The sequence below is a fragment of the Trichosurus vulpecula genome, chromosome 3, assembly GCF_011100635.1.
Source record: "Trichosurus vulpecula isolate mTriVul1 chromosome 3, mTriVul1.pri, whole genome shotgun sequence".
In the NCBI taxonomy this organism is placed as follows: domain Eukaryota; kingdom Metazoa; phylum Chordata; class Mammalia; order Diprotodontia; family Phalangeridae; genus Trichosurus; species Trichosurus vulpecula.
The window spans coordinates 438,158,274-438,185,756 of record NC_050575.1 but is presented as its reverse complement, the minus strand read 5'-3'; the positions used below and the strand labels follow the sequence as shown (position 1 = coordinate 438,185,756).

General features: G+C 39.4%; 1 protein-coding gene across 1 annotated transcript in view; it reads right to left on the bottom strand.

Moving 5' to 3' along the window:
- LOC118842851 (catenin alpha-2-like) overlaps positions 1-27,483 on the bottom strand; it is a 190,073-nt gene that overhangs the window by 99,626 nt on the left and 62,964 nt on the right. The window contains exon 2 of the mRNA XM_036750154.1: positions 12,021-12,187. Within this exon, the coding sequence (XP_036606049.1) occupies positions 12,021-12,187 (167 nt within the window). The remainder of the gene's footprint in view (positions 1-12,020; positions 12,188-27,483) is intronic.

The following is a 27,483-nucleotide window of genomic DNA, read 5'->3' as shown; positions in this document are numbered from 1 at the left end:
TGTAACCATAATATGTGGGCAGTAGTTGAGGAAGAAAGAAAGACTATAAGCTGGGCACTGAACTCATTAAGGAAAGAAAAGGAGAGAGACCTGGATGTCAGTGGACAACAGCTAATAGAATTTTGACTGGCTGTTAGATACAGATTGAATGACCCTCAAAGGAGAAGAGGATAGTAAGTGATGGAGGTAGACAGAGAATTGCAACGCGGCTATGGGGAGCACAGAGTATTACACACATTCCCCATTTTGGCCAGTGAGAAAGGGAGAGGGAGTTAAAAAAACAGAACTGGAAAGGGTGGCCTGGGAGGCTGAGTCATCAGGAAAGAGTCAGGTCACAGTGAGAACTACAAAATGAAAGACATGAGAGAGGAAAATGGTTTAATATGAAAGCAAGGTGTTTGTTTAGGGAGCAAATTGTACAGAGTACTGTGGAAAGGAGGTGTAATTTTTAGGGTATGATGCTGGAAGTTTTGAGTTGAGGAGGAGGGGAATCAGAGAGCAATCAGTGGGGGATGAAGAAAATCATTTGTAAAACGTAATCCAGAGATTCCAGATCACTGGGATGGGGAGACTTAGAAAAATTTGTTAATCATTCCCAAATGGGTTCACCAGAAACATTAACATCACTAGGGGTTTGGCCTCAGGATGGTGTCCTCTCAAGGTGTTAGGCAGCTCAGGCCAGGGGTCTAGTGGTTGGAGATGATTAACATTCATTTCTCTCCTATTCCTGAAAGCTGACTCCAGGTCAGGAACTAGGAGGAGGAAGCAGGAAGGGTGTTTCTCCCTTTCCTTTGCAGGCAAGGAAGATACTCTTGTAGTTGGGAAAAGATCAGCCCAGAAGACTACCTCCTCACAAAAAGATGCTGAAACTGTGTCTCTCTGATCCCCTGCTGGAAGGAAGAGGCCAGATCAGGAGATGACAGTCATTGGAATGGCATCTCTCTGATCTCCCTCTGGTGGAGGATGGAAGACTTGCCCCTACTTTGGAAAAGAGAACCAGAGGGAAATACATACACAGTCAAGTGTCCCTCACCTTGGTCTATCCATCTGGAATGGCAGGCTTAAGGAGATTTGGACAGCACCAGCAAGGGCTGTTTTCTTCCTGCTCAGAGTTACCTCCTACCCATTCCATGCTATCATGCCCCTGAAGAGCTTGCTAAAAACCATATCCTATTCTGGAAAGGGATTTCATAACCTTAGAAAGAAAACAGAAGAAAGCATGGTTTCTATTTCCACTCAATCTGTGAAGACAATGCTTAGCTTTCTATTGGGTCAATACTAGAGAGAGAGAGTCCCGTACTGTTAATGAGATCATGATGGTTATTTGAGTATTAATTCTCTCCTTGGAATGTAACAATTGGTTTCAAGGAAAACAGAAATAATTATTTCTCAAAGGCCCATAATAACGCCTATTTTTATATAACAACATGTTCTACTGCTCGTTAATGAGAATGAATTTTAGGACTTTGTTTCATTGTGATGCTCATAACTTACTGTTCTCATTAGTTTTCACTAAAGAAACCAGATGCTGGCTTTGCATTTATGTTGGTTTATCCAAGCCCCTTTTGAAAAGAGAATACTAACAATGATTTTCTGTTTATATAAAAATATAGTCATAGTCTTAGAAACCTTTGACCGGGAGGGAACCCTTACTCCAATCTATTTCTTTGACAGGAAAGGAAACTGAGAGCTCAGAAGATTCAATGGCCCCCCTGCCCCCCAAAGTCACACAGATAGTATCTGTTAGACTCAGTCATCTAAAATGAGTGCTTTGCCATAATACCCATGATCCTCTCTTGTTACAGGGATATCACAGATCTTTGGTAAAGTAATTTTGAGGAAAGACAGCTCTTTAGAGAGTTTTTTGGGACAGATATCATTTCTCAATAACAACAAGGCAGCACAAAACTCACTGCTCTCATTTCACTCAAAAGTGGATCTTCTGTTCTTTGGGAGGGAGTGTCTGTGTGTTGGGTGCTATTGAGGCAACTAGTCAGTATATTAACCAGAGGGCTGGACAATCCCTAGAATCCCACTTCCTGCATTTACTAACTGTGTCACCCTGGGCAAGTCATCTAACCTTTTTCAGTTTTAGTTTCCTTCTCTGCAAAGTGGGGATAAGTATAGTCCCCACCTTACAGAATGATTGGAAGGATCAAGTGTAAAGCATATGTGTAAAGCATTCTCTGAACCTGAAAGTGTGATATAAATGTGAGCTAAGACACTCAGGATTTAATCATGTGACCTGTTTTGTTCTCTATATCTCCACCACCTTGGGCTTGTAATTTTTTTGAACTAGGAATTTGTCCCTATACATTTAATTTCATTCATAAGGGTCTATTGCTTTGGATGCTGACTTTCTTAGTCATATTAATTATGCCCTCATTGCTTTTATCTGCAAATCTGAGAAGGTTCCCTGTGGCTTTTTGCAAGGTATTCATAAAATTGGTGGACAGCTCAGGACAATGGGCAGGCCCTTAAAACATTCCAGTAGAGACTGCCCTCCAAGTTGGCATTAACCAAATGAAGTCTTTTGCTCTAGCCATTTGACCAGTTTTGAGCCTGCTTAATCAAGCTATCATAGATCCCATCCCTCTCCATGTTATCCATACTTACTGAATTTCTACCAGTCTAAATACTTTATCAAAAGAAGGATATGAGGTGAATCTAGAATTATGAGTTCTGGATGAAGCCATGGGGGCTTTCATTGATTACACTTCAACTCTATAAGAACTGGGAAACCACAGCCTGAAAAATGAACTCCAGAGTACTGCCAGGAGGAAAAGTCAATTTTACTGACCTTTGCTTTATAGACTCCACCCTCTTCCTTTTTGATTTTGAATGAGACACTTGCCCATTCTAGTTCTTTGCTGCTTCTTTTATTCTCTGAGATGTGTTGAAGACTATTGCCATTGGATCACTAAGCACATCCTCCACTTCTGTACCCCTGGCTGTAGTTTGCCTTAACCTGGTGATTTGTGAAAGGCATACTAAATTAAGAGTCATATCCAGTCTCTGACATTCATTCCCTATGTGACCTTGGACAAGTGACTTACATTTCTCTGGGTTCTCATCTGCTCATCTTATTGCACATTTGAAGCTATAAAAATTTATCAAAGCTTAGTGCAACCTTGGAGTTACTACACCTCTAAAAAGAAAGACTTGACCTTAGTTTAAAGACGTTGTGTGAAACCCTCTGAGACTGGAAACCATTATGAGTAACATACAAAGAACTCAAGAGCCTGAGGCCTTAGACAATAGGTCTGGTAAAAAGCCAAGTAGAAGCCAGATATATGGACAATTTCAGAGGGTGCTTCATACCCAACAAGTCGGGATTTTTCCACTGAGCTCGTGTGCATTGTGAAAGTTCAATCCCTTGCCTTCAGACTGAAAATTAATGCCATTTAATAGAGCTAAAGATAAACCCTTAGACTTCAGTTCAGAGTCCCTCAATAATATGGAGAGGTGTCTGTTTGTCAGAGTTTTATTGAACCAAAAGCTCAATATAGCGTTCAACAAACAAGAAACACCCCTTGGAAACTTGTCCTGCATTAAGAGGTAATAAGATGCCAGGAAAAAGAAGCTGATAGTCCTCCTGTACTCTGTCCTAATTAGGCCACATCTATGGCATTCAATTCTAGGAACCCTGTTTTAGGAAAGGCTCAAGTGTGTGTGGGTGTAGGCAAGCACAGTGTAAAGGGTATAGAAGCTCTTTCATATGAGAATAAGCCAATGGTTTGGGCAATTTTTAGGGTGGAGAAGAGAAGACTCAGGGGGAGATGATAGCTGGGTTTAAGTACTTGGAAGGCTGCAATGTGGAACAGAGAATAGACTTGTTCTCTTAGTATACAAAGAGAGAAGTAAGAACTAGGAGGAAAAGCTACAATGAGGTACATTTAGTATAGATGCTGGGAAAAAATTAAAAATCACTTTGAGCTATCAGAAAATGGGGCAGCCTCCCTAAACAGGAGGTAGTGGGCTGTCTTTCACTGGAGATTGTTAAGTACCAGTTTGGCGACTTCCTGTGAGGGTAATATTGCTTTGCATATTGATTCTCAGGGGGGAGTTGATTTAGAAGACCACTAAAACCCATTCTAATTTGAAAAGTTTGGGATTGGAGCATGTTCTTTCAAAAATGATACAAGTAGAATATGGAGGATCAGGGAAATGACCTCAAGTCCTTTCTTGCCTAAACCAGGCTGCTTCTCACAAAACATAGAACTTCACAGTCTTTTTTGCTGTATTTTTCTCTAGTACAGCAATCTTTCTCCTTGTGAGAGGAAAAAAAAGAATGCATCTAAAGCATTTTAGGCATCTGGACTTTGTTATATAGTCACATATGAAAGTTGGTGAGGATATGTATATGCAAGGAGATAACATATGGAAAAGAGGGTAAAGTATGTGAAACTTCACAACCCTTAAAGCAAATAATAATAATGATGATAAGTATATTACACTTAGATTTTCATAACAATAAACATATTATTACTAAGTAACAGTAACATTAAAACAAATGATGATAACAAATGCATTCTTATTATTGTAATTAGTACATTTGCTGGCTTCTGCCTCTCTGGTGCCAGTGCTGCTTGGCAATATATTCCTAATAGACTTAGCTGACCTCATCAGGGACCTGGCAGATTTTTCTGCAGCTATGCTATGCCCAAATATTTGACCAGTTTGTGTTTCATAAGAATAACAATAATTAATAACTATTAAAATGAAACAAAATATAAACAGGAGAAGGAAGAGGAAGGAAGGATGAGAAAGATGATGATGACGATGATTAGGAGGGGGAGGAGGAGGAGGAACATGATGATGATGAGGATGTAAACTCTATGAAACAAGAACCAGCCAAAAGCTTGGGTATGGCACAGTTAAGAGTTTTGAGGGTATACTGCCAAACGACACTGGAATCCTAGGGAGGCAGCTAGACAATGCAGTAGATAGATTCATGGACAAGGAGTCCAGAGCAATTTGAGTTCAAATCCAGCCTCAGACACTTGTCAGTCATATGATGCTGGGCAATTCACTTAACAGCCCTGGGCCTCAGTTTTCCTCATCTGTAAGATGTAGATAATGATAATATCTACTTCTGGGATTGTCGGGAAGACCAAATGACATAACATGTGTAAAGATCTTTTCAATCCTCAAAGTGCTATAGAAATGTTAGTTATAATTATTAGTGATCTGACACATAGTTATTACTTGTGGAAATTGAATTCCATCATAGGAGTTTAGCCAAGCTTAATAAAATCCAGATGTTAGCCAGGGCTCCTTGATATTCTCTTTTATAGAAACTGTGACTTCCTGTAGTAAATAGAGTCATGAAATGGATATTTCCTGAAGAATAAATCATGTCCTGCTATAGAGACCAATAAGATTAGGCATTGAGTTACAATGACTATTATTGAAAACAAGGGAAAGAAAAATGCTATATTAAAAGTCTGGGTTGAGCCACATTAATTACCAGGACAATTTCTAAGTAGCAAAGATGATGTTAACATATGGCCTTGAAGGCAAGGTAGGGTGGCCACACCTCAGTCACCACCAGAGTCACCCATCCACTGAAATAATCCCATTCACAATAGACAGAAGGAAGGAGGATGTGATTTTGCTGATGGCATTCCAGCTTCTGTAGAAGTCAGCACCGCTACGGTCACAGTCATCTGGTCCCTTAGAGCCTCAGAAAGATCCTCCTGAGATCGACAAGCAATGTGAAAAAAGAGCTGCAGAGATGTTTCCTTTGGCATATGGAGCACTGAACAAACACCACCAGTCTCCTGAAACAGCCTTCCAAAAACGTGTGAGAGCTGGGATCCTGGTAAATATTATGGCACCTCCTGTCACTCACTGCTGGCAGTCTGCTGGCCAACATCCATAGGAATCTACCATCTCGTGTCGTTAATGGTAAACCACTGAAAGAGCAAAGAGCTTGTCATAACTTCTTAGAAAGGTCATTAAAGGTATAACTTTGTGACACCCCAAAAGATATATGACAGCTGCACTGGGCTTGGGATCTGGTAGATTAAAAGCAAGCATGTTTTCATGGAAAAAGTCATGAAATCTGGAAATACTGGATATATGATTGATCCCTTCACCTCTCTGAGTCGTAGCTTCCTCATCATGTTTTCATCCATTTATTCATTCATTCATTCATTCAACAAACACTTACTAAAGACCTAGAAAGGCACCATGCTAACAAGGAAAAGTCACATTCGGCACGGGCCACTCACTGAAGCAGTTTATAGGATGGAGTATGTGGATAGGACACTAGATCTAGAATTAGGAAACCTGAATCCTCATACTACCTCTGACACTTGATGGCTGTGTGACCCTGTTCATGTCACTTAACTGTTTTGTGGCTCAGTTTCCTCAGCTGCAAAATTAGGGAAATGTCCTTCTAAGGTCTTTCCAGATACAAATCTAAGATATTATAATTCTAGGACAACTTAATGAGGGCAAAAGGTTTGCAATTAATTGTGATGTCTGGAATAATGATATAAGTGAAAGGCAGGAGCCCTGTAAAATACTATAAGATAAGGAGGCAGAAGTCACCTTTGCTTAGGGTGGGGGAAAGAATAGTAGAATGTTTCATGGAAGGGACAGTATCTGAGTCAGGTCATAAAGGAAGCAAAAGACTTTGGGAGACCAAGATGAAGGTGGAAGGGCATTCACTTCAAAGAAAGGGGGATGATAAGAGATAGAACATGGAAAAATGATAACAGGAGCCAAAGAGTGGTCCATTTTGGTTGAATGCGAAATAGCGGAGGGTAAATGATACGAGATTAAAAAGGTAAATTGGGGAGAAGAGTATGAGGGACCTAGAATGCAAGGATCTGGAGAAAAACATGAAATCCTGAATAGTCAGAGATAGGTGAAAAAGGTTTACTACAGGGAGCAAGACTGCAGAGGTCTTTAAATGCCTGGATCTGGAGGAAAACAAAGCGTATCCCCCAATCACTTTTCAGAGTCATTTTAAGGATCTCATTACACACTTCTACCCAAATGTGATATCCACATTTTATTTTTATTTTGCAAAATGGACATGAAGTATTTGCATTCTCTTCCTCACAGGGCTGTTGTGTGGCAAGCACTTGGGGAAAATCACAGGCATGTATGTGTGATAGGTATTACCATTCCAAACCTGTTCAGCAAAATGTCTCTGTTTTCTACTGTGGTGTGCTTGAAGGGAATCTCCAGGAGGAGTCCACATCCTTAGCACTGTCTAGCACAACACTTTTCATGTCGATGCTTAATGTATGTTTTGGAACAATGAAATGAGGGCAGTGTTATTTGTAGGATAAACCATATGTATATTTACTATGGAATACGTAAGTGCCAATATGCACTGCCTTTATGGTGGCTAAAATTAACGATATAATCTGATTACAATAATTCAGAGCAGGCAGAATGCACAAAGATCTGGGGTCATGGCTGCTAATTGAAATGCAGAATTGCTCAAAATGCCTGAATTATGACATATCAACAGAGAATCCTCAGAAAGTCAACTGATTGTGACACACACCAGGTGGCTAGTGCGTAAATTATTGTGGCACAACTCGGAAAATACAAAATGATTACAATTCCATATCTGGGGAGGTATTTCACATGAAATCGCTACTGTGGTATTTTACTGGAGGGTGAAACATGGAATTTGCCTTGTGAAACTGATTCTGCTCTGTGGCTCCCATTTATTGTTTTGGCATGCTCTGTATGAGTTTTCTACCTAGGACAAAAAAAAAGCACTTCAAGTCTCATTAAACCCAAACCCCAAATTCATTTACTCAACAAAGAAACAACATAACCTCCCCACCCCAAAAAAACCATAAAAAACACATGGAGATTCAGACAGTTATTAAGGTAGTTCAAATGCCCACTTGTTGGGGGAAAAGGAGCATAAAGCTCTTAGCCTGAAATAATACCTTCCAAATGGGAATTTGAAAAAAAAAAGTCCAAGAAGGTACCCAGAGGCTAGCAGTGGCATGTGACTGTCAGACAAACATTTTGATGATGGTTCAGAAATCCTAAAGAACATGTGTGTGAGTAGAAGAAATTAGGAAACCATAGTGACGAGTGATTTTTTAAAAGGAATTGGGAATGAAAAATGATGAATGATATTAGATTTTGAGGTTACTGGCTAATAAAAAATATTGGTTGTAAAATACACAAATAGACTCTAGCTTAGATAACAGTCTATATTGGAGAGCCTCAAGGATTTCCCCTGCTTAAAGGAAGTTTTAACATTTTTATCAGTGTCTTGAAAACATAGACGTCACACTTATGAAATTTCCAGATGATATTACATTGCGATGTTAGATCCAGGATCCAAATACACCAGATGCTAGAGTGGGGATTCACCCATTAGAACCCTAGACTGAAAGAGATAAGAGTAAAATTATATATAATTAGGCTTCCAAATTCCTAAGCATAAGATAAGGGAATCTGTATAGGCAACATATATTATATAATTTTTGTGTAATGAATATCTCATGATTTTAGAAAATGTATTATGAAATCAATCATGAGAGAGAAGTGCTTTCTAAAATGTAATGCGATTTTAGGCACATACTAGGCACTATATAGTGTTTGCTACGTGCCGGGCATTGAGTGAAGCACCTTACAAATATTATTTCATTGGAATCTTATAACAACCCTGTGAGATAGGGGCTGTTACTATCTCTATTGTACAGATGAGGAAAACGAGGCAAAAAGAAGTTAAAGGACTTGCCCAGTCTCACCCAACTTGTAAGTATATGAGGGTAAAATTGAAGGCAGGTCTTCCCAAGTACAAATCTAGTGCGCCATCCACTGTGCCACCTACCTGCCCCAGACACAGAAATAATTCACTGTTGCTGTACTTTATCACTGCCAGAACAGAAGTGGAATGCTCTACTAGGGACTGGGCACCAACTTTTAGGAAAGACATTGATAAGTAGAAGTATCCGGGGGAGAAAAATCAGTATGGCGAAGGACAACACAAGTATCTGTTGAGGAAACTAAGGACACCTAGCCTGAAGACCGGAAGATTTGGGGGAGATATGACGATCACTGTCACACGCTTCAGGGATTTGAAGGCTCACATAAAAGAAGAGAGACTTGATTCATCTGTCATTAAAGGACATAATTAGTAGCAGGGGCGAAAGTTGCTGCAAGACAGATTTTGATTTGATGTAAGAAAAAAAATATGCTAATGATATTCTGACCAAAATAGAATGGGTAGTGTGTGTGTGTGTGTGTGTGTGTGTGTGTGTGTGTGTGTGATAGAATGGGTAGTGTGTGTGTGTGTGTGTGTGTGTGTGTGTGTGTGATAGAATGGGTAGTGTGTGTGTGTGTGTGTGTGTGTGTGTGTGTGCATGCCCTGCAAAGTCTATTGCCATTCAACTATCTCTATTCCCAAAGTTCCAATAGATATGATGCTGATGCAGTTTCTTCATAGCCACCTGTAGTTCTGGAATTTAGTCACTAGATGGTGCTACTCTACTAGAGCTCTGTTACTCCTGCTCAGCATCCAGCCTCACAAAGGTGCTATCTAATCCATGCTGGTACTTAATTACAGAATTGACAGCCTGACAGGGCTTCTTAGTATGGCTGAGCTGACCTTTCTGTGCCTTGGCAATAAGTACATTCTCCCAAGCTTTTGCATTTGGGCAGATGATACAAGTGACTCAATGTACCCTAGACAGGACAGTCCAAATTGGGCAAATTCCGAAGCAGACTGACAGTCAGTAATAACCTCTATACTTCTAATTCAAGGGAGGGATAAGTTTAAAAGGCAGTCTCCAAATCTGGGCCATGAGCACAGGGAAGCTGGCCTTTTCATTCAGCCTCCCTCTCCACTCCATGATTGTCCCCCAAATACACACACACACACACACACACACACACACACACTGACACCAGCTACCAATCTTAGCAGAGTCAGACACAAAGCAATTCCATTAATACATTAATATTCAACTGTAGATTCCTGCCCATCCTCCCCGCTGTTGGGCTAAGGCGGGGTTGGTGGGGATGGGCACAGGTGACAAGCCCATGAGGGGAGGAAGAGAATAATCCTTACATTCTCCATGAAAGGGTTAAGTGGACGTACATCCAGGATGGTACTGTGAGCCTGACTCCCACAAAACATGGACACTGAACTCATGTGGAAGTGAGGATCATTAGGGAGCAAATCACACTCCACATTCTACTAGGTTCAGTCCTTCGACTCCCCATGCCCGTAATAAGGACCATTTCTGCCATCAGGGGATCCAGCACCTTGACCTGGGTGAGATTTTATTGAATGAGGAATTTAGCCAGACATGTGTTCTGAAAAAAAAATGCAACAAACGTGAGGAAATATTAAATCCATGATAAAGTTGGTTTTATTTTGTTTTCAATACCTGAAACTGTGCTTTTATCTGTTCTATGAACTCCCTGAGTCGAAACTCCCTGCACCAATGTCAATATTTAACTTATAGCATTAGAGCATTTGTAGAAGAAGGGGAGCAGGCTTGACAGTGAGGGGCTAAAAGAATTGCTAAGACCCAGGCAGCTAAAATGTGTCAGGAGACAAGATTTAAACCCACACCTTCCTGTCTCTAAGGCTGGCAATCTACCCTGGATGGCATTCTTCCTCTCTAAGATAGGTCAAAAAGTCTTTCCCACTGACTGAGAGGCAGATGGGATCAACAGAGAGTGTGTAAACTTGGAATCAGGAAGAGCCATATTTGGTTCCTGCTGTAGATACCAGCTGCATTCCTTTTCTGACTAGTGGTGTGAGCCTAGGCCATCTCCCAGTGCCTCTTAGAGATATAAAATGTGTATGCCTCACAGTATCATTGGTAGGCTTCAATGGACAAGATGTGTATAACATACTTGGCAAGCCTTAAAGACCTATATAAATGTTAGCTATAACTCTTACTGTCATCAGTCATTATTTTTAACTGCCCCCTCTCCTAGAACTAAGATATGGTCCATTAAAAGATACCCCTTTATCACTGAATCTGAAAATATTTAGGTTAAAGCAAGTTCTCTTTCCTGCCCAGATGCATTCATTCTCACGGCTAAGGTGAATTTCTCACTGGAGGTTCACTATGACAATGCAGGGAAGCAAGTCTTCTCTGACTTAGGATCAAGAGTTGCCTGGAATACTAAGAGGTTACATAACTCATCCATGACCATAGGTTGGACTTGACCCTATGCCTTTTGGACTCTGATGGTATTGCCCACCTCCATGTAGTCTGCCTTTCTCTCTAATAACCCTCTGATTTTGCAATAAGAAAAAAAAAAAGAAACCAAGGCTAAGAAAGTTGAAGAAATCTGTCCAAGGTTTGTAAGCAGCAGAATCTAGGTTTGAACCCAGGTCCTTGAATTACAAATTGGGATGTCCATGTCAGAAATCTAGGCTTTCAGGGCTTTTTGTCAGTGTCCCTAAAACATGGACTAGAGGAGGTCCAGGAAAAAACAACTGAGGCAAACTTTTTTAGGAAGAAGCCCAGTCCTAGGGAATGTTTCACTTCCTAGGTTTGCCTACAGAAAAGAGAAAGGTTCTAGCTTCTTTCATTTCTAATACTTAATTCCAATTCAGTCTGAGCTTAGCTAAAATCAACTCAGAACAGGGAGCCACTAGGCAAGTCAGCAGGAACAATTGAAAGTCTAACCACCAGCATCAAGGAGCTAACTTTGAATGTAAATCTAAGAATGAGATAAAGGAAGTCTCTGGTTCCCCTTCTTCCCTAGAAAATGCTCTTAAAAATGAAGTGAAAAATTTGGTGGTGTTACCCTGGATGCCAAGGGAAGGCTGAGCTGGGTTTCCTTGAAAATGAAAGTGGTCGTCTTTTGTTGCTGTGTATTTAACAAACAACAAAATCTTGAAAAATTAATACTGACAGATTTAGAGAAAATAACACAAAACCAATGGGACAAATTAGATGATAACCATGTGCATCTCCAGAAGGCAGTCATTGCATGTTTAATTGCCTTTATATGGCTCAAAACTGTCCCCCACACAAGAGAGATTTTCAAGTCATACGCACAATCTTCAAGTGAGATAAAAGTCTCATGACATCGGCCATGTCAGCTAAAATGAGCAAACGAGTAACGGCTGAGAGCAAGGCTCGGGCAGCTCGCACCATGGTGCCACGCTTCACTGATGAACATGGGTCGTCAGCAAATTCTGAAGAGGCAATTCTCATAGTTTCACCTGCAAGACAAAAGAGAAAACAAAGATTCATCAGGACCTGATTACGCTGACATCTAAAATGCTGATGCTGATAATAACAATATTAATAAGAATTATTATTCCAAAGATCAATGAAAAATACATTGCTGCTGATAGAACAATGTTGAAGATCCTCCTTGAGCCGTGACCATCAGGAAATCTGTATAAGGAGCTAATCCCCATTCAATACAGACCTTCAAACCTACTTATTTGGAGTTACCATCAGCCACACTTTGGGGATTTCCTAGATTGAATTCATTCATAAAAGGTACTACTTGTCTAACTACACAACTAAAGGGAATCTTAGAAGTGACAAAGCTACAGAATCATAGCATCTGAAAGAAGTATGGGATGTCAGCAGCGATCTAAGTCCAAGCCATATGCAAAAGGAAATGTCTACAATATATCTTAGAAGTGACTATCAAACCAATGCTTGTAGACCTCAGAAGAAAAGGAACCTACTGCCTCCTGAGGCAGCTCATTGCCCTCTGGGACAGCTTGAAAAGTCAGAAAATTATATCTGACATTGGGTCCAAATTGGCCTCTGTGTAACTTCTACCCATTACTCATGGGGTAACCCATTGATCCTCTGGGGACAAAAAAAAATCTAATCCTTTGTCCACTTGATATCCATTCTAATAATGTAAGACAGTTGACATATCCACAGACTCTTTTCTTCTCCAGGGTAAAAATACCTTTTTTTCCCTTTCCTTTTCTATTTTCTATTTTCTCTTTCTTTCTTTCTTCTTTTCCTTCTTTCTCTTTTTCTTTCTCTCTCTTTTCCTTTCTTTCTCTCTCTCTCTTTTTTCTTTCTCCCTTTCTTTCTCTTTCTCTCTCTCTTTCTCCCTTTCTCTCTCTCTCTCTCTCTCACTCTCTCTCTCTCTCTCTCTCTCTTTCTTTCTCTCTCTCTCTATTTCTTTCTTTCTACAGCTCATACACATATGATATAATTTCAAGGTCTTCATCATTCTGGTTATTTTTCTCTGAGAATTCTCTACCTTTTTAAAATCCTTATTAAACTATAGTATCAAGAACTAAATGAAATAATTCACATGAGAGTTGAACAGGGTGGACTCTCCATTCCTATTACTGGAAGTTCTAGCTATCAATACAGTCCCTGCTTCCTTTTAGCTTGTTGGTTGCTACATCAAACTGTGGATTCATATTAAGATCGCCATCTACTAAAACAAAAGCAAACATAAAATAGATCGTTTTCAGAACACCTTTTATAGAGCCATGCCTCTTCCATCTTGTTCCAGTAAAGCTGATTTTTGGTACCTAAGTATGAGATTTTACATTGATCTGTATTGATTTATGTCTCCTTAGATTCAGCCCAACACTCCAGTCTGTCAAGACTATGCAAATTTGATGAACATTTCACTCATATGGTTATTCATGTGACTGATAAGAAAGCACATTGCCAAGAACAGATACCTAGGGTACTCTGCTGGAGACCTCCTGCCACTTTGATCTGCATGATTAATAACCATTACCTGAATGAAAGCTGTCTTCGAATTAGGTCTGAATCCATCTAATTGTCTTATTGTCTAGTACAGCCATGTCAAGCCAGCAGCCCCTAAACCCCTACCTTGAACCAGATAAAAAAAGTGATAAATAAGAAACATAAGGAAATAATACATACAAAATAACTAAACCATATTGATTTTATGTTAACTAAAATGTCAATTTGTTATTTTTCCAAGTCAAAATATGGTCTTCAAGGAGCCAATTCTGTTTGAGTTGGAAACCATTGGTGTAGTATGCATCTCTCCATCTTCTGTAAGAGAACAGTATGCGATATTTGAACAAGGTCCTAGCTAAAGTTTTGACCAACTAACCTCTCAGGATCCCTTCATTTCCTAGGTTAGTAATAATGTCAAAATCAAAAAAGGATCCTAATCTGACATGATCCAGTTCTGATAGTGCTCTGCTGGATCTTGGCAATTACTCCTTCCAGTTCCAGATGTCCCATAACCATCTCTTTGATGATCAAGTTTCTCAGGAATTGAAAAAAAATCTTACTATACTTTTACTTGTAGTCTCTCGTATTGTGTCCCTCCTTCTTCAGGGTATTAATTCCCTATTAGTCATGTTTAAACTGTCATCCAATCATCCCATTTAAGACAAGAATCTTGGGGTGCACATAGGGAGAAGTGAAGTGACTTGCCTGCCCCAGTTCACATGGGCATAAAATGCTAGGGTCAACCAAGGGTTTCAGATAACAAGCCCAGAGTTTTCCCATTGTATTATGATGCTGCCAGTCCAACAGGAACAAAGAATTCATTTACATCATTTTGCCATTAATGTGGATGAATGATCATTTTCTCTCTCTCTGTCTTTGCCTCTTCTTTGTCTCTCTCAGTGCTCTGGCTTCTCTTTCTCTCTGTTCTCTCTGTCTCTCTCTCTCTGTGTCTCTGTCTCTCTTTCCCTGTCTCTGCTCCACCCCCTTACACACACACACACACACACACACATACACACACTACATCTTGACTAATGAGTCCTACTTATTTGCATCTGGGCATAGTGGTGGTGATAAGGAAAAATTAATGAGGCAGCTGTGAACAGTGGAGTAAACTAAAACTAACTGATTGAGAAGCAGATGAAACACAAGACATTGACTTTATCAAGATTGTATTCTATCCAAAATGAATTAACTGGACAAATCTACTTATTCAAATTTTCTTGTTAGTTAAGAATGGAAATTCCTCAACAATATAACATTAGGAATACACCAATTCCAAATAAGCTATAACTTTAAAAAAATACGAGAAATTAATATCTTTCTTTGGTTAATGCATAGGTTTTGAATGAAATTTGTTATCATCACATAGCTCATTTTTGTGGTGTATTCCTATGCAAAACTTTTGACATTTTGCAGTGCATCTGGATGCAATGAAACAATTTTAGCGTGTGCTTAAAAGAAAACACTCATCCCCGTGATGATGCTATTTTAGATCCAGGAAATGTGTCGATGTATATGAAATATATTACACTGTTGGATTCAAAAGGAAGCTGCCATCTACAATGGCCACATTAGACTTGCAGATTGGCTCAGTCTTTATGCTCAACACAAACAACCTCAAGTTTTACAGCCCATACGAAACTTAAACATTCATTACTGTGCTGTCAAAAAGGCACATTGGCAAGATTTATCTGGTCCTAAAGGACCAGATAAACTTTAAAGGGAAGGCAGGTAACTTGGAAATATAGATTTAAACCGACAGCAGTCCCATGTATCAGACCAATTTTGCAGATATTCAAATAAAGCCTTGCACAGAAAAGCAATAAAAACACCTCCCACCAAAACCCTAACACACAGGTACGCTCTCTGTCTCTTTCTGGGCATATCTCTTTGTCTCTGTATTCCTGTTTCTTTCTTTCTCTGTCTGTCTCTGTCCATCTCTCTCTGTCTCTCTCCATATGTGTGTCTCTCTCTGTCTCTCTGTGTGTCTCTGTCTATCTCTATGTTTCAGTCTGTCTTTCTCTGCCTCTGTGTCTCTGTCTCCATCTCTTCTGTCTCTGTCTCCATCTCTTTTGTCTGTCTGTCTCTCTCTCTCTCTCTCTCTCTCTCTCTCTCTCTTTCTCTCTCTCTCTCTCGTAGTTATTTGGCATAAAATCACCAACTGGGAAGGAAGGTCATGCTGAAGTGTGGCCACAGAATAGCGTAATGTAAAAGTCTGAAGGAAGTTCATAGGAGCCAACTCATCTAAATTGCACTGGAATAGCAAAGAAAACAATCTATCACACCCCTCAACAAGGAGTTGTCCATTCTTTCCTCAAAGTCCTCCAGTGAAGGGGGGAGGGAAGACTGATTTCCTGAGGCAGCCTATCGAATCTTTGAAAGATAGTTATAATTTTTAAGGAAGATTTTGTTTACATTAAACTAAAACCTGTTGTTTTTTATGTTTACATTAATTGGTCATTTTCTGTACTATGGGAAGGTATTTAGAATTCATTAAATAGCTATTAACCACCTATTATGAGTAAGATGCTGTGTTGGATACAGCCCATGTCTAATCTGTCTTTGGTTTGATAGCTCTGAGGAAGGCCATCATATCTCTTGTAAATATTCTGCTCTCCAGATTAAGTATCTCCAGTTCCTTAGCTTTAGTCCAAGCTTTGCCAAGAAATAACATAATTACCTTGAGATTAGGAATTGCTTCATTTTTGTCTTTTTTTTTCTCCAGTGCTAAGTACACAGTAGGTACCTGATATTTAAAAATGTCAGTTGATTGAATGGCAATTCCAAAAAGCATGGTATCCATGCCATCAGTTGAAACATTGAAAAAGATTCTTGAAGAGCTGTCTGAAAGACTCTCTCCAAGCTGCCATTGACTTACAAATGACTACTCCTTGAGTCTTATTAGTCTATTCAAAAGCTACCTAACTGCATGACCACAAAACCCATAGAGCTCCACTTTAGCTCAAGGCATAACATAAGAGACTTTGCTAAATGCTTTGCTGAAATCCAAATCCTATAATCTAAAGCCTTTCTTTAATCTGGTAATCTTGTTTCTTTGTCAAAAAAAGTAAATTGGATGAGTCTAGCACTAGCCATTCTACTTTTTATGAACACTACTTTCCTCATGTTTGTACAAGCCACCCACTTGAATTTTGTCAGGAATAGAATTCAAGCTCACTGCTTTTAGTTTATGGAATTCATTCATTTTCCCCTTGAAAACTAAGACATATGCCTCTCTCTAATTTTGTATAAACTCTCCTCATCTCCAAATTCTTTTCAAGCTCACCAACAATGGCCTGGAAATCAAATTGTCCACTTCTTTCAGGGCTATAGGACTTTGTTAACTTAAGAATCATAAATGGAACTCATTTCTTGCAGCTACCTGAAGAGCTCAGCTGGTTCCTTGGGCTTCCACAAAATACAAACATTTTTTTTTCTTAATTTATACTTCCCAATTAAAAATCATTTTAAGAAAAAAAGAAAGAAAATAAGGAATAGAACAGATTAGCTTTTGCAGCACTGTTCATTGTCACCAGCACACTCATCCCTGGTAAAAAAAAAAATACTATATCTTCTTTGATACACATTTTGTCCCCTAATATGGGCTAACCCCCAACTCTTTCCCCTTTTCTTGTCCTTTATACTTATTGTCACCTTCTGGTCATTCTTAACTTATTGTTTCTGAAAAAAAAAAAAAAAAACATCCTTAAGTTACTGGCTATGGTTTTGATCTTTTTTTAATTCCTCCTTAGGTATTCATTTTTGCTCCATCTTCTATACATTTACAAGAATGTCGTTGTAGCTAAAATTATGTGATCTGATCCTTACTTTTCAATAAAATTTAGTTGCTAAAAAATGGTCCTATATGTTAAGGATAGTCAAAGATTCTTTTGGAAAAATCAATGCAAATGTTGACTTGTTATAGACCAATCCCAAGAGAAAACATTGATGTTAATTTTAAATTTAGGGTCTGTGTCGGCAAACAAAATGGGCTCTTAGCACTCAGGTCAACCAAGTGTTCTTGAAGAGTTTGGCCTTTGTTTCCTTGATTAGATTTGGGAGTCCTAGGTGACCTCCTTGCCTCAGGGGAGGGCCTAGTTTACACATGAGTTTGAGTGACATGTTTGGGACTTCAGAGGCTTTTAGACCACATAGGTTTAAGTCGCCTCTTTGTGATGATTTTAGGTCATGTGGGTGAGTCAGGCATGTGTAACTCACCCTTGACCCTGAAAAAGATATAAAACCAGGGATTGGCTTTCTCTTTTTTGGAGCGCTTACCCACAGCAGTGGTGGTGTGAGACTCTGGGCTAGCCCTTGTTATGAGCTCCCAGGCTGAACCTAGATGTTGGTAACTATGAATTGTATTTGGTCTGTCTGTTGATGTTTGTAATTTGTTTGTATTTGCTCTGAAGTTCAGAGTGCTGGCTTTTTCCCCTGAACTAAGTGAATGGTATTTGTATGCTGGATTAAAGTAAACTTGTTAACCCCTTAACGTTGCTTTCCTTGGTAAAGCAGATCAAAAGAAGGTAGGCTTTGGCAGCATTCTAGTTGTTGGGCTTGTGTTGGTCTTTCAACCCCACAACAGCTGCTAGCTGGATTGTTGAAACAGGGTCCCTTCCCCTCCCCCACCCTGCCCCTTACTACAAGGAGCAGTCAGCCACTACTATAAGTGCTTGCAACTCTGAATATGTGTTAATGCATGAAACAAGATTAATAAGAATATAATTTATATCCAAAAGAATAATACCGATGCAATGAAAGATCACAGCCTATGTAAAGTGCTCTTCAAATTAAAGTAGTACATGAATATAAACTACCATGTCCAGGTGCAGGCCCCTAAGCTTTGATTACTCTTCCCTCAGCTCCAGTTCTTGGTGTCTTTGGCTTCCTTCAGGTCTCTGCTAAAACCCCACCTTCAATAAGAAGCCTTTCTTGATTCCTCTTTAATGCTAGGACTTTTTTCTTTGTTGATTATCTCCAATATATTGTGTATATAGTTTATTTGTGACAAGTTACCTACAGGTCGTCACCCTCATTAGACTGTGAATGTTTTGAAGGTCGACTCTATCTTTTGGCTTTCTTTGTGTTCCCATAACAGTGCCTAGAATATAAGAGCTGCTTAATAAATGGTTATTGGTATAATGATCACAATAACGGTAGCATTCAATAGGAGCATCTATGCTATAGTGAAGTTTCACAACATTATAACATAGCAGAGAGACCTTGGTTAGCATCTACTAATGATGATATTAGAACTTTTCAATTTTGAGGGAAATTTTGTGTTGAATACACTGGATTTCAGGAAGAGACCAGGCTTTTTGCCCCCCCCCCCCAAACAAATATAGCAAAAAAGCAAGCTAATCTAATCCTACTGCCCCCAAGGAATAAAAGGCTGAAGCAGATCTAATGAGCCAGGAGAACATCCATTTCACTGGGAACCAATTTTTTCAACCTCCCTTATAAAACAGATAAAATGCTCACATTTACAGAAACATGGCCCTGGAAATGGAAATACCATGTTCAATATAGAAATACCATGCTAGACATCAGTGATTACTTTCAGATATATATGAGGATGATTTGATTTAATTAAGCTTAAAAAATATTGGTTCTATATATATAGGAAATATATTCTATAAAGCTGAGTTTTCTGAAACCAATAAAATTTCAAGCTGACCAAGATATTAATGGTTCTTGTATTCTTAGAGGCTTGGAAATGAGCAATAAAAAAGAGAAGTGCGATTTTTAAAGCAAATTTAATAGCTATAACACTATACTCAGTCAGTCAACAAGCATTTATGAAGTGCTCACTATATGCCCAGGCACATTTGGATGGAGGGTGGGGGATGATGTTCAAACAACCATGTATGTTCAACTTGTTTTGCCTGTATACGATATATGTGATTACAGACCAAAAATTAGAGCAAATTTCTGCCAAAGAAGTAGTCATTTATATGGAAATATTTGGAAACTTGGCGAGAGAGAGAGAGAGACAGAGAGAGACAGAGACAGAGACAGAGACAGAGAGAGTTCATACTCAAGCGATGAGAGCTCATCAAAAAGGGAAGGCCATTCTCTACTCATCCCAAAGCCTCTCCACCACCAGCCCCAACCACAGGAAGCATTACTTTCATTTACAACCTAGCAAGTGAGAGAATATGGTTGGCGTGTTTCAAGTATGCATATGGGCTTTCAGCTAGCGCTGTTCTCTGTCGCTATGATAATTTAGATTTGGTAATAAAACTGATCAAAAGAGCTAACTTATTATAAGAAAGTGAACACAGTGTTTCCAAAACTAGCCAGATTTTATACTGATATTTCTATTCTTTATAATTCTTTTCATTTTCAATAGGAATAATTCAGATATATCTATACCATTGTTGAGTTTTAATATGGTGTTTATTATCAAACTAATCGGGAGGGAGGGTGTTTGTGAGCATACATAAGCAAAAGAGAGACAATGAAAAGCTTATAATTCTGACAGTCCAGATATCAACAGGAAACAAAGAACTATAAAACTTTAGGACAGTGGCTAATCAAAATCTCTCATTTGAGAAATGGGGAAACTGAGCCCAAGAAAGTAGCTTAAGAGTTCCAAATGTTGTAAAGCCTTTTGGTGGAAGACTCAATAGTAGATAATTAGGATACAATGGATAGAAACTCTCTTCTGCTTCTTGTATATAGTCAATATGTTGAATTCAATTTAATTACATAAGCTTTTATTAAATGCCTACTACATACCTGGTACTACATAGGGAGCCTGGGATTTGCAGACAAAAATTAATTAAATTGAAATGAGATAGATAAGAATCAACCTCCATTTTTTTCTTGTATCCTCATGGTATCCAACAGAGTTCAGAGCATATAGTAAATATCATGGGAATGACTGAAAATCAGGTTGTGAAAAGTGTAGAAAACTCAGCTTTCCTCATTCTGATGAAAATCACAAGTAAAGATACCTTCATCAGAGATCACACTGAAGGAACGATTTATTTAGCAGACTGGAATACTTATCATTCTGTAGCCAGGACTGGTACTTGCATTCTGTTAGTTAGAAAATAAGTAATAAAATACTGAAAGAAAAGATGAGCCAACTAGTTGACTCAATGGGTCATGAGGTTCACTGGGCACGGGGTTGGGAAGATCTGAGTTCAAATCCAGCCTCAGACACTTACCAGTTATGTAACCCTGGACAAGTCACTTAGCCTCTGTTTTTCTTTATCCACTGGAGAAGAAAATGGCTAATCACTCCAGTGCCATGGACAAGAAAACACCATGGAGATCATGGATGTGCACTCGCCAAACACAATTGAATAACTGAGCAACAACAAAAAGTAAAGATAGAGATGATGAAAATCTCTTTGTTTTTTTAAGCAAAGGGAACACAAAAGATAATCAGAGAAAAAGGCAGAAAAAAGAAAGGGTGGAAATCATGAGTAGAATGAAGTAAAAAAAAAAAGAAAAAAAAAAGCCCTGGTTGGCAATTTATTCCCTATACTAAATCCATATATTGGACTTAATTCCAACCCAGTAATTCATCATTAGACACATTGGAAAGTTCAGCTATCAGATAATTCACCATGCTGTAGTATTTCCTCATAGGATTACAGATTTAGAGCTGGAAGACTTATTAAAAACTCCCATACTTCACAGATGAGGAAAATGAGGCACAGGGAAGGGAACTGACTTGTCCAAGGCACTGTGGATATTTGAATGAATGAATGAATGGGTAAAAGCTTGCCCTTTGACCAAGGAGCTAACAATTTGGAAAAGGGGATAAAACAAATAAATACATAAGTATTATGCAATAACTATAATACAAATTAGATCAAGATTGGGTGGATAAGAGGAGAAAGACAGTGGCAGGAGAAAGTTAAGAAAGGAGGAACAGATTCTAACAGAAAGTAGTCAGGGAAGGCTTCAAAGAAAAGGTGGCCACTGAACTTGGCCTGGAAGAAAGATTTCAGAAAGTAGAGTAATGGATGGAGGAGATTCCTGGGATGGGATTTGGCCTCTGCAAATAACAATAAAAGACAGGACGAAATGAGGTACTGGCAAGCTCTCCATTGGGCTTGAAGTTTTCCATGTACAGTATGTTAAGGGGAGTGGTATAAAATTAGATACTTGGGAGTCTGAGTAGGAGAGACCTCAACTCTTGGTTAACATTATTTTTTAATTTTCTTTGACAGACTATGAGGAAACCACTAAATAAAAACTCTGAATAAGGGACAAACTAGATGTAATGGTGATCAGGGCAGGATTTTTTGCTTTTCTTCCCTTTTGGGATGCTAAAGCCATCAAGTACCATTAATGAGTCTGGTCTTTGTTTGAATGGGGCAGGTAAAGTGGGATCTTTTTTGTCTTGGAGTGTTTCTCAGCACTAAGACAATCAGGAGTCATTGATTTGTATATGACGTGGTGCTGGTAGTTGAGGAACTTCCCCACACCCTGGTTGTTCACACCCTAAATGATAAGTTGGCCCCAACCCTTAGGGTCCTGAACAGCTTTATATGTACTGGAAGGTTAGCATTTGACTTTTGGTGGCACACTAATCAAAACAGTGGTGAGACTCTGAGCAAGCCGTTGAAACAGCCCCCAACCTGTCTTTGATAACCCAGATGTTGGTGCTACTCTGATAACTATGTATTGCTACAGATAGACTGGTTTGTGTTATTTGCTCTTTATATAATATATGCTTGTAATTTCTGTTTGTATTTGGCCTGAAGTTCAGGGAGCTGATCTTTTTCCCCTCAACAAAGTGAATGATATTTGCATGTGTGATTAAAGTGAGATTGTTAACCCTTTAAAGTTACTTTCCTTAGTAAAGCAGATCAAAGAACCTGTGCTGGCAGTTCTGTGTGCTGGCGTCATTGGTCTTACACAGCCACAGCGGCTGCTAGCAACATTGTTGTTAAACTAGATCAGAACCTCAGAAGGATTTCTCTGATAGTGAGTGGTATGAAACACGAATTAAGGGACAAAAGAATAGAGACAGGAAGGCGATAATCACAAAATGAGAAGTTATGATATCTCTATTTTTCTCTTCCTAATCTCTCTCCAAGGATAGAAGGAGATGGGTCTGCAGGAATATGGCGGTGCGGAGGTCAAGGCAGACTATTCTGGATTTGACCTTGGTCTAAATTCTCACAATTAGGCTCTGCTTTTTTCACGTGCTTTCCAGAGATACTCTTATATACCCGGCTGAAATAGACTCTCTTCCCCACGGTAAAATTCCTGAGAGCAAAGAGCTGATCTGTGTAAGTCAAAGGAAAGAAGCTGTATTAAAGAAGGGATCAAGGTTGCCTGAGGTGTCATGCCTGGCTGCCCTACCGCAAAATGCCATGTTCATCCATGTTCCTTGTAATCATATTATGTCCTGTCAGCAGTAGAGATAGAACCCTCATTTGGGAGAAATAAACCCTGTCTCAAAACTTTTGAAAGGCCAATTCAATACTTGACAGTTGTCATTTTCAGAGCTGTTTATCATTATGATTAATATTTGGACTCTATAAGCCAAGGAAAATGGCTGATAGCCATTTACAGTCACGGTTATCTAATCCTCAAAGTATGCTTAAAGCAGTGTTCATTCTCATTTCAGCCATAAAAATTATTGAATTTTAGAGCTGTAAAAAACCTACCAAATCCTCTAACCAGACACCTTCATTTTGCAGATGAGAAAACCAAGGCCTGGAGCAGCAACACGACATATCTATGGTTATGTCTCTAGGGTCTTACAGACCACAATCATGATCTCTTGATTCTCATTTTAGTCATATCTCCACTATGAGAAGGGCAGCTAGAGCCCTGGGCTTGGAGTCAGGAAGATAAATCTTCCTGAGTTCAAATCCAGTCTCAGACATTTACTAGCTGTGTGACCCTAGGCAAGTCAGTTAAATCTGTTTGCTTCAGTTTCCTTACCTGAAAAAAAATGAGTTGGAGAAGGAAATGGCAAACCAGCCAGAGATCTTTGCCAAGAAAAACTCAAAATGGGGTCAAGAAGGGTTGGATCAGGTAGGCAGTACAGTGGATAGAGCTCTGGCCTTGGAGTCAAGAAGACTCATCTTTATGAGTTCAAATCTGGCATCAGACATTAGCTGTATGACCCCGAGCAAGTCACTCAAATCTGTTTGCTTTGGTTTCCTCGTCTGTAAAATGAGCTGGAGAAGGAAAGGCAAACCGCTACTGTATCTTTTACAAGAAAAACCCAAAATGGGGTCACAAAGCGTCACACACAAGTCAGAAATGGTTGAATAACCTCCATAGCACAAATACAAGGGCACTCTTCTCCTAAGCCATTCACATTTGTAAGAAGGCAAGTAGAATTACTTCAATCTGTCAGGAATACTTGATTTCATCTTTGTGGGTACTCTTTTCTCTGACGTACACCACAACTTGGTGGTCTTCAGGAACTGAGGTTACGGAAAAAAGCAAATCTTGAGTGGCAACCAAACATCCATTGATATATTTCTCCAAGTTATGCTTGGATAGAATTATCACATCAATTGTCTCATGCTTGGTAGGGATCATCCTCATTAAGTGCAATTCACTTGTATGTCATGGAATCATGGTCCTCCTTGAGAATGAAGGACATACAACAACCTCTGTGAGTAGTAGGAGAAGCTGCCAACTAAGGACCCAACTGGAACTGGCCAGCTAGGCAACACAGATTGATTCCTTCCTTCCTTCCTTCCTTCCTTCCTTCCTTCCTTCCTTCCTTTTTTCCTTCCTTCCTTCCTTCCTTCCTTCCTTCCTTCCTTCCTTCCTTCCTTCCTTCCTTCCTCCTTCCCTCCCTCCATCCCTCCCTCTCTTCCTTCCTTCCCCTTCTCTCTAACCACATAAGATATCATACCTTTACCTGTGAGGGCTCTGTTCAAAGGAATATAAGATATCTTGGGGTTTATAGAATAGATTTTTTTTTCTTACGGACCATGCCTTAAATCCAAATCACTCTGTCTCTCATGGACTGGCCAACAATAGATCCAAGGCCAAGTCCCACTTGGTCATTGTCTGGGCATTAATTGGGTCAGAGTGAATACATATAACAATCATTTCTGTTCTGGCCAGCAACCATGAGGGTCTTCCCCATACAGATGGACTTTTTTTGACTAGGTAAAAGAGGTCATTCTCTGCCCTCTTTCTTACCTAGCCTTAATCACTGAATGAGGCATTGCCTCAGCCAAACTAAGACCTATTAGAGATCTTAGCTTAAAAAGGCCAAGGTCTTCCACTGCATCCTAGGCCATCTCCAGTCATCCTGGTCAATATCTTGCCACTGGATCCAAATGGCTCTAGAGGAAAAAGTGAGGCTAGTGAGTTTTCACAGTCCTCCCTCACTTAAATCCAATTCACTTGCATGACAAGGCATCACCTCCTTGATTTTATGATTATCTTCCAGACTGAAGGACAAACAACAAAAGACATTGTACAGATGACATAAGGCTTTCACATTTGGCAAGGTCATAAAATACATTTCAAACTTCCTGAAATCCATGACAGCAAAGTGGAAGGAGAAGCAAATCTGGCTTTAAAGCCAGGCTTGCCTACTCACTACTTGTGTGACAACAAGCAATGCAGTAAGTTAAACTGGGCTCGGTTTCATTTCCTCTCCCTGGGTTGTTGTGAGACTAAAATAAAATAATGTATGTAAATTGCTTCATTACTAAAAAGCGCTAAAATTGGACCTATTGTTATTCTCAGCTTCCCTCTTTTAAGAGCATGTCAATTTGACATGGAAACTGACCCAAACCCAAGAATCAAGTTAAAGTCTGACTAAGATTTGTCAAGCTACAAAGTCCTGAGATCCAGAAAGCCTCTGAGATAGCCCTCCATGGAACAATGACTGCATGAAACCTACTGGCTTGTTGATTCTATCCCCCAGCTACTGTTGGGTTTGTACCGGCAAGAAGATGAGTCCTATTTTTTTTTTTTCAGAAGCAATAACTCAGAATAGAAAGCAAATCTATTTTGCCACCATTTGGAGTCACCCACACCCATGATGAGTAGGAAAGTTTGAACAGCACAATTTCCCTCTCATTTGATTTGTGTTGGGGGGGAGAGGGGAAGGGTAAGAGTCAAAGACAAACTGTTAATAAGGCTCTGTCAAAACACCCATTGAAACATGCAGCTTTCTAGTGCTCCTGTCATCTCAGGCAATAAGACGGCTGTAGGGGGCCTTGGTCCCCCAGCTGCTTATCACCTAAGAAAGAACTTTATATCACTTGCCATAATCTAGGTTAATGAACAAAATCTGCTTTACATCCTTATCACAAACTTAATGCCACCAGAGAATTCAAAAGTTGTAATTCCATTTCTTTTTATGCTGAAAATACCTAGCCTCTGGGCACTTATTTCTTATGGCTCGTCTCAAAGTTAGCTTTTCCAAAGATGGTTGTCTGGGTTCCATGGCAGAAAGGAGACAGGATCTGGAAGATCTTGTATCCTAGAGGATGGGTGCTCAAGGCCCAGTTCTAGCAATCATATCTATGTGACCTTGCACAAATCATTTCCTTTTTTGGGCCTCACTTTGCACAGCTTTAAAATAAATGTAGATGAGAGGTAACAAACTCATAACCCCCAAACTCCTGAGTGCTACCTGAATCAAATACAAACGTAATCGGGAAATGTTTGACAAAATAAATAAAAGTACAATACAACATATAAAATAGGAATCTGTGTTTTTCTATATTGGCATCCTTTTCTATTTGAGTTTGACTCCACTGGACAACATGACCTCCAAGAACTCTTTCATTTGTCAATCTAGGATCCCATGTTTTCTTCTGCTTGAGAAAATTAGAGAGATAGTTCAAAAATGACAGAAGTGTATCACAAGCCATTGCTATTTTAAATGTATGCCAGATCATACCATTTTTGAGCCAGAAGGACCTTGAGGGTCCAGTCACCTGGTCCAATAAAGAGGCTAAGACCCAGAGGCATTGTGCTGCAATGCTACTTACTTTAGATTTCATATTGGAAAACCTGGTTGAGACTCTATTCAACCATATGCCAGCTGTTTGTGGCCTTGGGCAAATGATTTAATCTCTCCAAGACTCATTTTATTCCTCTTTAAAAGTAGACAAAAATTCATGCCTTGTCTAGCTCAGAAAGCTATTAGGAATATTTAATGATATTATGTATGCAAAGGGCTTTGGAACTGAGGACTTTACAACTAACCTGTTTTTACTTCATGAGACAGAATTTGAACCCAGGCCATCAGAAATACCCCCAACCCCATTCACACAATGTCTAATAATCCATTACAATTAGGGAAGTCAAACAAAGCTCTTTTCCCTAACCAAGTCCCAGCACTGCAGTTGGTCGGCCTTGACAAGCTTTTGTGCAAGGACATGACAATTTCAAAGGACAATTTCATCTTCCCCAATTAGTGAGATCTAATGTTCTTCACTACAGCAGATAAGTGGGTACATGAAGGTGGCAATGCCAACATCCCCAACCCCCATCTTACTGAAGACATGCTAAGTTTGGGGGAAAATAAGCAAAATAATACAAATGTCAGTGGCTGGTGATTAAATGCACTGAATATTATGAGCGATCAAACATTGTTAGAATCAGTAATGCACCACCTTGCAGAAGGCACACCTCATTAAGCATATGGATTTTAATTATTTCACTGTAGCCTATTCTGGGAAAAGGAGAGAGAAGAATTTCATTCTTATTGTAGCCACAAAACGTAGCAAGACACAAGATGCCGTGCTTTGTAACTGATATGTTTGAAGAGAACCTGCTAGGTGCCCATCTCCTGTCAGGGAGTTGATGAACTTCACACACTGAATGAGACATATGCTTTGAGACATGG